Source organism: Calidris pugnax, unplaced genomic scaffold (genome assembly GCF_001431845.1).
Source record: "Calidris pugnax isolate Ruff unplaced genomic scaffold, ASM143184v1 scaffold69, whole genome shotgun sequence".
Lineage (NCBI taxonomy): Eukaryota > Metazoa > Chordata > Aves > Charadriiformes > Scolopacidae > Calidris > Calidris pugnax.
Genome location: NW_015090859.1, coordinates 2,788,609 through 2,799,707, shown reverse-complemented (window position 1 = coordinate 2,799,707; position 11,099 = coordinate 2,788,609). Strand labels below are relative to the sequence as shown.

Genomic DNA, 11,099 nt, shown 5'->3' with positions numbered 1-11,099 from the left:
CCCACGCCGGGCACGCCGCACAACAGCCGGGAGGCGGACGCCGAGCTGGACGAGGACGCCGAGCTGGAGTCCCCCCGCGACAACTTCACCGAGGACTCCGGGGAGTGCTCCTCCTACGCCGACCACCCCGTCAAGGTGGAGTGCCCCCCCTTCGCCATCCCCGTGCCGCCGGGCGACGGTGAGTAGCCGCCGGGCTCCCGGTGTCCTCACGCTCCTCCCCCCCTCCCCCGCCTCTCGCAGCCCGACTGCCGGTGCCTCTCTCCGGGTAGCGTGCTCTGCTGCCTTCTGCCTTACCCTCCTCCCTCCCCCTCCCAAATCCCCCCGTGGACCCCCTCCCCTGCACCTTGCTCGTCCCCGAGAGCTTCGCCCCCTCCCTCTCCCCCCGCCGCCAACGCCGCTTGGAAGGGGGGCGGGAAGGAGAACCGGGGTAGGGGGAGCTGCCGGGGGACCGGAGACCGTAGTGAGTTTTGATCGGTGTTTGCCAACGGGAAACCCATGGAAAACTAGCGCAGAGATTATCTAGACAAAAGTGTCAGGTAGCGCTGGGCAAGAAAATAGGCGTCCTTCTCGCCAGAGGATTTTCCCGTTCCCTGCAGACTTGTGTGCAGTTTTGTTAATCGGTATTAAAACGGTGATGACGATAATACCTAAAAAATCTGCTTATTGTTGCAGATGGGCCAGAAAAGCTAGGGGAGAGCTTTTACGTAATTAGTGGTTTGAGTTGTTTCAGAAACGCTAACTTGAGCGGGCTTGCGGACAGAAGCAGCCCTTAGATAAAGCCTCTCCCCTCCTTGCTCCTTCTTCACCCTCAGCTCCCTGTTTGTGTTGTGGAGGTGGGGAGGGCAGCGTTATTTGTTTGTTTTAAATCTAGATTAATGCCGTGGTTTTAATACAAACATGAACCTGTCTTCAGAAGTTGACATCACTGAGGAATCAGCCAATTGGTTGCCGTTTAACCAACCTTCTTTTTACACATAAACCCCATCAAAGAGTTGTTTACACTAATGTTCTTTTGAAATGCAAATGCAGAATGCCAACAGACTGAAACTCAATTTAGATTAATGTAATTACCTGCAATACACAAATGAGGCTATACTATTTAATAGCCTTCACTTAAACCTTTTTAGAAGATCAAAAAGACTCCTATTGTTGAAGTTTAGTACTACAACAATTAAAATATGCGTCTCTTTGATTTTTCGTGTTACCTTTATAACTCTGTAGAAGCTTTGGGTTTTGCTTGGGTACTCTGAATTAAAAATATTTGAAATAATTAAAATTCACATAGAAAAAGGATAACAACTTTATGACACATTAGGTCCACACCTTATAGGGAGATTTTTGGCGCTTTCCTCTTAGAAAATTATTTTTGTTCTGAGAAATAATTGTCTCTCTCCTTGTTTCAGGCTTTAAAGAAATCAATGCTCCAACTATTACCCCACCTCTCAATCAGCCCAAAAGATCAAAAAAGCGCCATGCAAATTTAACGTTGGATAAAATGATGGAAAAATTCCTGCAGCAGAGTGTGGATACAGAGGAGAAGTTTTACAGATACGAAGAGCAGAGGCTCAAAATTGAGGACAAGCGTCGGGAAGCTGAGCATGCTCGGGAGCTCCAGATGTTACAGATGTTGGGACAGATGTTGGCAGGAATTTCTTCTTCGGTATCACAAAGGTCACAATCTATGCCAACGAGTCCACCTCAGAGAGCGAATCATCGTTCATATGGGGATAACTTTAATTATAATGCTATGACAGCAGCACTTTCTCCACCGATAGGTACTTCCTTCTATAGCATAAACAAAAGTTCGGGTTTTTTTAAAAACTTCTGTGTGAAAGCACTGGTAGTAAGTAGCTTTTGAAAATAAAAGCTAGTTGGAATTATTTAACATTGTGGTGAAGGTGTCTTGTCTGATGTAAAATGAAATTAAAACGTCATTCGTACCATTGTACTGATTATTTAATATAGATACTTTAGTTATAACAAATTTTAATGAGTGAAAACACACTTCTCGAAGCCTATAAGCATTTGGGACGACTTTCCACATTTGCGTCTCTGTAAAGTGAAGTTAGGAAAAGTTTTGTATATGAAAGGCTTACCTTTGCTGAAAGCTTTGTGGAAACACTAGATTGTATATGAAAGGCTTACCTTTGCTGAAAGCTTTCTGGAAACACTAGATACCTTGTAGTGGAAATTCTGCTGCTGTTGAAGGTAACAGGCCTAACCCAGTATGTGAAGTTAAGGCTGTGCATATGTTTTTTCAGAGTTGGGAAAAGAGTGGAGTTTTGCCTACACCGAAGTAAGTCAAAGTTAAAATCCACCTTTTTAAAAATAAATTTCTTTAAATCAAAATTCTGAATCCTATCTTCTAATTAAACATCATATTACTGTAGTAGGTGTAGTAGAAGATGAAAATATTGGCACACGTTTTTGTTCTACACTAGTTCATTTATGAATTCTTTGGGGGCTTGAATTTATTTTAAAGAAAACGGCAAAGCAATAACTCTAGAATTGATATTTATGCACAGACTTTTCCTTCCATACCTTATGTGTGGGCCAGAAGGTGATAAATGGGTATTAGCATTCATTAGCAGACTTCTCGGGATCTGTGGCTCCGTGTCATTTATCTTGATGGTAGTCTCTTTGTATGTGAAGGTAGACTGTGTGGGCAGGAAGAAAACAGGGATACTCTTGTCAGTGCTGAAACCAGAGTCAGCTCGGGGCTTGGTGGCTGTAGCCTGCCGTGTGGAAACGAAACAAGTCTTGGTCTGTTTTAACTCTGAATTTCACACTGCTCAGAAGGAAGAAAAAAAAGCAAAAAGCATGGTTTGAAAAGAAAGCAAGCCACCCAGCCTCGGTGTTGAATAATGATCCGGCATGCCAGATCCTAAAGGGCATGCTCTGATTCCTGAGAGGATCTTGGAGCCTTTTCAGTTCTAGGTTACGTGCTGCCTTTCCCTGCACAGCGCATGGGGGACTGGATGGTTAGGCCTGTTGAGGGTTTAGGCTGGTTGACTTAGTTGTGTTTCTTCTTGAGCATTCCTTGATGGCGGCAGACTTTTGTAGATAAATTACGGCGTACGTGTGGATTCTGTGTTTCAGATGCTGTTTTCACTTTTAAATTAAGAAGAAACCTGAAGTGCTTTAGGAAATCCCTTAGGAAATCATTTCAGGTTCTAGGCCGGGGTGATTACTGTTACTTCTGAAAGGTTTTTCACTGAAAGAGTTTCATTATCTCTAAAGATTTGAAACTAAGGTTCAGTTTTTCTTGCTGGATTTCATCATATAGGTGTACAATCATATTACACTGCGCAAGAATTAATTTTGTGTATATATATGTATAAAACTGTAGCAACTCCAGATTCTAATCTTTTAATTGGTAAAAGTGTAAGAAAGCGTTTTTAATAAATAGTGAAAATAACGCTTCAGGCAGCACTTCTTTTAAGGAACTAAGATTTGTTTATAGCTAAATATACCTTAATGTTTCTCTTTTGTGGGGCTCTATTAATTGCTTTTTTGCATAATTATCTGTTTTCTCTCCATTTATTATGCAAGCACTGTATATTTACATATAAACAAAAAACAAAAGACCTTCTTAATGACATTGCACTTTAAGGGTTACAAGCTATATGATAAGTGTGGTTGAAAACCAGTCAGTGTATGAAGTGTGATTTAAAGAAAAAAATCTGCCCTATTTCCAGAGGAGATGAGCATTTTGTTCTCCTCGGGGTCACTTCAATGCTATTTTGGCCATAATCCACAACAGGGTGGGTTGGTTTTTTTTTTTGTTTGTTTGTTTGGTTGTTTATTTTTTTTTAATCTCAATAGGAATGGGATGCCTGTATTATAGAAGGATTTTAAAAGCAAAAGATCAGCCAGGAGTATTTATCATTGTTGAACACTAAAACATTTTATTGCTGAAGATTAGCATGTCTGGTTTAGGTTTAGATTCTGTGGAAGACAGAGAAAAAGATGGATTCTGCTCATAGTGCACAGATGTGGAGTTTTCTTGCTCATTATACTTTTTCCCCATTATTATGTCCTAAATTTCTGGATCAGTTTTTACTTTTTTTTTTTTTTTTCTCCTCTAGATTTGGAGTTGGGGGGTGGAATTACTAAGTTTTATACAGCTGAAAATAAGGAATGTCGTGGGAGTTATTTTTTTCCATAATTATATATTACTATATAGCAGTTCCTTGAAAGCTTTCTAGAGAATCTGTAAAAAAGAAAGTAAGCATAGCTACAGTCTAAAAGACTAATATTAATGTTGAAATAAAGCACTCTTCTGAACAGAATTGTACAGTTACTGAGGAGCTTTGTTGAAATATAAGAACTTATTCTTTTAGTATATTTACTGCAATTTCTAGTTAACGCATTGTTGATAGAGGTACTAATCTTTAGATTTGTCCCGTATTAGGTAAACAGTTTAATTATCTTTAATGGTAATTGTTGAAATACTTTTTTCTTCTAAATTTTGTAGTCTTTTGGAACAGTTATTTGAATATGTAGCCTTCTGAGTGTGCAGGTGTTTTACTATGTGGCTTGACATGTAGCTTTTGCATCAGAGATCTGTAGTTGTGTTATAGCTAAACATATCTTTGTGTGATATTGGTAATGTTTGCATCTAGTGCGTTGGATTATAGTTTTGCAGAAAGGCTTTCATTATGCTTTGTAACCACCTGCCGAAATAAAAAAGCAGTGAGATAGGCCCTGATTCTGCTAAGAGGTGGAAGTTTTTAAGGGGAAGCGAAAAATAAGGTAGGGTGTATGGTTAAAATGTGGGTTTAGTTGCTCTGTGCTGGCTCTGTGTCTCGATGTGTTTAGTCCTTACTAAGTGCACCTACTTTAGTTGAGTTTAATTCTGGAAGTGATTTCAGGCTACACTAAGAAGGTATTTCTAGTTACAAAATGTTCATGTAACTGTTCTGGGCTGTTGCGTCTTTCTGTACCTGAGCCCTAAACTAGGACTGTGAGCAGTCAGTGGGAATATTCTCCGCATCAGACCCTTAATTCCTTTTTAAAATGATCACCTTCCCTAGTTCCTCACTGTTTTAAAGGCCTGTAAATGATGAAGCATTTGGTGTTTAGAAGTATGTCACTTTGTATATCTTCGAGTGATTTTTATTAGTGTTTATGAGTGCTTAAAAGAAATGCTGATGGTAGTTTAAGAAAGAACATACTTTAACGCTTATTTTCTTCTTTTCAGTTATAGAGAGATCTTTTTCACTGCACAGAACACACTCTCTAAAGGACATGGAGAATATTTTTCAACTGGTGCGCAATGTTATCCCTCCTCTAACAGGGAAGAGGCATAAAGGTCAAGATGGACGTATAGGCATTGTTGGAGGATGTCAAGAGTAAGTTAAACGGAAATTTGATTTTTCTTTCTGAGAGAGTTTGAGGCTGTCATAAGTACTCGTAGAAGCCATTCAAACACACCTTACATTTAAAACATGAGTATTTTTCAGAGAGCTTTACTAGCCCATCATCATGACCGTGCATGCTTACGAAAGAACATGTTTCCCTGCAGTTGTGTTGTGAAATTTTGGTACTGAAGGTAGCTGAAACTTAAAACACTGTTTGTGTCTGTGTCTACCTGCTCTGTCTTGTTTGACTACCAAACTCTCTGCTTTCAGCTTTAGTCTTTTCCCATTCCATTATAAATTATAGAGTAAGTAGAATAGAGAAAGGCACATCTGGGGTCTTTTTATATTCGGGTATCTTGGGAACCAGGCTTTTTAAATCAGGAATAGCATATTTTCTTACTGTGCGCTTTTTATTTTGATAAATGGTGGTGTTTACTAGTTTACATGCTACTTGTTTTATGTTCTGTAGTAATAGAAATAACATGTTTCAGGGGAAACAGAGATGCAGCATAAATCAGTTAAATGCTGTACTGACCTAGAAACAAAACAGGCTTTATTCTTTCCTTGGCCATGTTCAGTAATCTGCACAATACTTTGAATGAGCCACTACACCTCCCCGTTTGTCATTTTCCCCTTTCGGAATAGAGATGGCATCTTTCTCTGGTAAAAGAGATCTGCTGCTGGACATCTGCCATTAATAAACATTCTATGAGGAGTGAAAAGGTGTTGGTCTAATGGGCTTAGGTTCTTACCTCTTGGCAGAAGGCGGCATCTCTGGACGGTGATTCTGTCCGTATCTCTCACTTCAGCCTTCATAAAGAGAATTTAGGGCAACTGGAATCACAGTTTAGGCACTTTAATTAGGTATCTAAAACCAGATGCAGTTGATCCAGGTCACAGATCCCAGATTTGGCTTGCAAACAGTGCTTGAGTCTTGTTTTGTTTTGTTTGTCTCTAAACTTTTAAGTTGGTTGTCTGAGAAGACAATCAAAAGAGTTTACTTTTTTACGATATGATCTTATGAAAGGATCAGGTACCTGCGATGAAGTCCTGTACCTTTGAAATAAAAATAAGGTTTGAGATTGGCTTCAGTGTATATAGCAAGATTTTTATCTGTCTTTTACAGCAAATGAGAGAGAAAGCTTTTTTTTTTTTTTTTTTTTAAATTTGCTCTTGAATTTGGGACTTCATTGTAGCAGGCTGATTTTCAGACTATCTAATCTCATGACTGTGTTTCCTAAACTAAATTGTATTTTATTCTAGGTACACTGGAGCACCGTATTTTGCTGCAATTACAGCTCTCAAAGTGGTACGTGTTTTATACTAATCCAAAATGAACTTTTCATCATTTATGTTGGCTAAGTGCCATTTTTTAAAAGCATTCATTCTGTGCTGCACATGGAATTTGAGTTCTAAAAGGTCTTCTGTTTAACAAAAAATCCTTAGTCCTGGATTTGTTGAAATACTTTGTAAATGTGTGTTATTTGCTATGTTTTCTGTAAATATTTTCTCTGTATAAGGTAAAGTAAGACATATGGCAAAAGACTGAAAATTTGAGAGGGAGAACTGGTTTATCAGAGACTTGGATAGGGCATTTCAAAGCTTGATGGAATGTTTTCTCCAAAGTGAGCAATAAAGTAACTTTAAATTAATGTTCAAAGTTATATTTTCAGTGCTGCAGTCAGTTCTTTAGAAATACTTTCTGGACCTGCTAAGTGTGTTGAATGACATAACTTTCTTTCAAAACTTACAGCTTTAGGCTAGTAAGTTTCTTATGTGTGTAAGTTTAAAGATTGTTGGTTGAATTTAATGCAATGTTTAATAGCATGTTTTGTTTAGATTATAATCTGTAGCACAAGTATTTCTAAGCTTTTTTTCCCCTAGGAGTGTGAACTTCCTTATTTTAGTGACATATTAACTGGCTACAAATATATTTACATAAATACAGTGGTGATTATTCAAATGTAAACACATGATGCTTGCATAATACATACAGTTTTCAGTATTTTCTATATAGTGTGTCATTACTTTCAGTTCATTGCGAATGTTTTTCTTTTTGAAGATTTGTTTCAATGAGTAGGTAACCAATCCAGGTATTTCTGCCTCACTCAGGATGCCATACCTTAAGGATTTAAAACTGAAATTATATTATTTAATGATCTTAAATAAGATATTAAGGCTTTCTATTCACTATGTGCAAATGCAGTAGCATACTAGGAGGTCCTCTGTTTAACTCACTCGGTTTCAAATCATTACATCTGCACATGAAGAGTGATAGGATCAAATCTCTGCATTGCTTACTAGCTTGAAATGTTAAATGTATAGTAGTAGAGGAGACACTTAACTGTGGGAAATTTCAGTATGTCAGACAGATACAAGATCAGGCTTTCTGGTCACTGCTCACATCATTTTTATGTGTAAGTTTGATTTTTTTTGAGTTGATAACAGAAGTTTGAGGCTAAACTCCTCAGCTTTAATGTTTCTTTAACTTAAGAGGTGTTGCTGAAATTGTGCCAGCTGTTATCTGATACAGGCTTGGCCCATTGAGTAAAAATGTTAGGACTCCTAGATTGCCATAGTTATATTTTACAGGTATACTACAGTATTATTTTTCCTCTCTAATGTAACTTGTCTCTTGTTCAGCTGTGTTCTTTTGCCTTTTTTCTTATTGCATGTGTGACATGTCTTTGCTCATCTCTAAATAAGAAACATATCTCAAGTGAGTAAAGGTTCAGGATCTGTGTTTTCAGTCATCCTATCAGTGAGAAACAGAAAAAAATGATATTGGAAGTTAGATACAAAAACTTTCTCTAAAACATTGCATGGGAGTCTTAGCCAAATAGAAAAAATATAATAGTTTGCTTTAACTACTGAGAAGTAGGAATTCAGGTGAATTATTCACTGAATGAACTTTGGAATTATAAAGTTATTATTAAGTATCAATTTGATAATTCTGTTTGCAAATTTTCTTTTTTAGGGTGCAGATTTATCCCATGTGTTTTGTACCAAAGATGCAGCAACAGTAATCAAATCATATAGTCCAGAGCTGATTGTTCATCCAGTTCTGTAAGTGACTTATCTTATGTTTAAATGAGCAAGTCAGGATTATTAGTTTGAACATTTCAGTCTGATGGTTGACTAGTTTGCGTTATTTCTTCTTCTGAGTTACAGGATGGGTGAGCTGGAGGTTACAAAACCTCCTGGGTTTGTCCTCTGATTACAAACAGTTAGATATTTAATAAAGAACTATCAGTTGTGAATTTTTTTCATTGCTATCAGTAGTACAATTTTTTTAAAAAGCAAAAATCTTGCTTTCTGCTACTTGCTGACATGTGTTCTGTGATTGTAATGCCTTTAACTGTGAAAGTAGTGAAATCCAGAACAGAGACTCACTGCAAGTCAGCATTTTAGAAACTGCATTTGAAAGACAAATAGAGCATGTTCTCTTGCTTCTTCAGTCCTAATAGTACTTAACTGTCTTGTATCTTTCTCCTGTCACTACTGCATATATAGTCATTTATGCAAAATTACTGGGCAAGGGAGATGCTGATTCTCATTTTTCTTCACAAGTATGTTGCATTAGATATACACCTATTCCCGGGAATAAGTGAATGTTCTAAAATGATCTAAAGCACAGGGTTTATTAACAAGAAGACAAAAAGTTTAATAAGCAACTTCCTAATTGGGAAAATCGGTGTGTGCTTCCCTGAATTTGTGTTCTGAAATATGTTACTGATTGGTGAACTTTTACAGGATAAATTGTTTCATTGAAGTGTTATGATGCTTAATAATGAGCGCTGCAAATGACAATTAAGATGTGTGCCTTAGGTATACGTCCCTGAGGTTAGCTTGCACTAGTGCGTGTCAAAGTCTGTTGGTGTACATAGCACAGCTGTGATTAAGCTAGAAAGAGCATAATTTAAAATGGTGTTTGTCAGATACTGCTGTCAGGAAGGATTTACGACAGTAGAAATATTTCGGTGTCTGAGAAGTAGAATATGATCTCCCTTATGGGTATGCCTGCAGTTGGAAGCCATAAGTTTATTACATTCTAAAGGTGGGTTTCATTCCTGTTGGTATAGAGAGAGGTGCTTAGAAAGAGGTCAGTATATCAAGGGGTTTTGTTGGGTTTGGGGAAATTGTTTTTTTTCAAAGAGAGAAGAAACCCATGACATGGTGCATTTTAGATGAGGAAGAAATGTTAGAAAGCAAGGGGAAGATACAAGGGTAAGGTTTTTACCAGTCCAACTGCATTAGCCTCTAAAATCCAAAAGGCACGTCTTCAGTTGCTGTTCTGTCTGATATCATATGATAACAAATAAGATGGAGAATCTTAATGGCAGTACTAGCTTGTAACTTAAGTTGTCTTGATGGTTGAAACTCGGGATACAGCCTATGGTTGTCTTATATGGAAAGGAGTTGACGTTGCCTTGGGAGAAGCATTTTTCATATATGCAGGGTTCTTGATGTCTGGGGTAATGGAAAAGGTTAATAGGAGAAGCAAAAGCAACAGAGAGAAAAAGGTGACAATGTGTAAATGGTAAAATTTCTGTTCATGGAGGACTGGATTGTGCCTGCTAAATAAGGGTGGGCAGGTTTTTTTTTACAGAGATTCTCAGTGTCTTCTGTGGAATTCAGATCTCAATGAAAACTCTGATCATTCTATCACAAAGAGATCTTTTGATTTTAACCTTCAGCTCCGTCTATAAATTCCCACAGATGTACAAAGTACAGTAACTCTAGAATTTTCATATCCATATAGCTGTAAGTCTGAAACTTAATGCTTAATACTTTTATTACAACTATGATTAATTTCACTCAGCTGGCTAATTGCACGAAGCAACGTATCTGTAAATATTGTCTATATGACATTCAAAATGAAAAAATGCAAATATCAGAATGTTCAGATTTTGTTTGTTAAATTTTCTCATATTTTTATCTCTTCTGCTTCATTTGAGGCAAAGAGAAAACAGTCTTTTCTGGCTAGAAAGGAAAAAAAATCTTGACTGACTCTATTGAGGCCAGGTTTTATTCAGATTTACACAAACAGCCTATTTTTCTCGTCAGATCCTTTGTGTGCAGTGTCAGAGTTTTGGTATGATCCTTTCTATGATGTGGATGTTGGAGTTGGGCAGGCAGGGCCGGCCGCTCTGGATTCACAGCCTGAGCTCTCAGACACTCTTTGTACTTTCTCCCCGGCCGCGCTTCACGCATGGAAGAACCTCCGGGTAAAACCCACCCGGCAGCTACGTCATTGTTCCCTTTTGTCTCTCTCCTTAAAACTTTGCTTTGTTATCATTTCTCCGTGACCCTCCAGAGGAACTAGGTGGCTGTTGCACCACTCTCTTATTATGCTAATGGTAATTATGGCCCCTGTGTACTCCTCGGTTCACTGTGTGAGCGGCTTGGCTTTTCGCCAGGGTTCAGCTGCCATTTTGTACTGCCAGGAGTCTGACATTTTATCATCTCCTCTGCGACTTGGCTGCTGCTACCTTTCCCTACTGCCTGCACCTCGCGGGGGATCACCTCAAGGGAAGAATTTTTTTTTTTTTTTTTTTTTAGTTTGTTTGGGTTTTGTTTTGTTTTGCTGCTGCTCCCTGAATGGCGAGGGCTCTTCTGGCTCGTTAGAGCTGCTGTCACAGATCTTTGACGGCCCAACTAGCGAAGGTATGCCAGAGCTAGAAGTTGCACCACTGCATTTCAGGTCCTTGGCAAATGTCTGTCACTTCAAGGATG

The 11,099-nt window shown here is 38.4% G+C and overlaps 1 protein-coding gene across 1 annotated transcript in view; it reads left to right on the top strand.

Moving 5' to 3' along the window:
• Positions 1 to 11,099, top strand: part of CARKD (carbohydrate kinase domain containing) — a gene marked incomplete at its 5' end in the record, with an annotated part of 51,272 nt that continues 40,173 nt past the window's right edge. The window contains 5 exons of the mRNA XM_014944085.1: positions 1 to 178; positions 1,404 to 1,775; positions 5,204 to 5,354; positions 6,627 to 6,672; positions 8,341 to 8,429. Of these exons, the coding sequence (XP_014799571.1) occupies positions 1 to 178; positions 1,404 to 1,775; positions 5,204 to 5,354; positions 6,627 to 6,672; positions 8,341 to 8,429 (836 nt within the window). The remainder of the gene's footprint in view (positions 179 to 1,403; positions 1,776 to 5,203; positions 5,355 to 6,626; positions 6,673 to 8,340; positions 8,430 to 11,099) is intronic.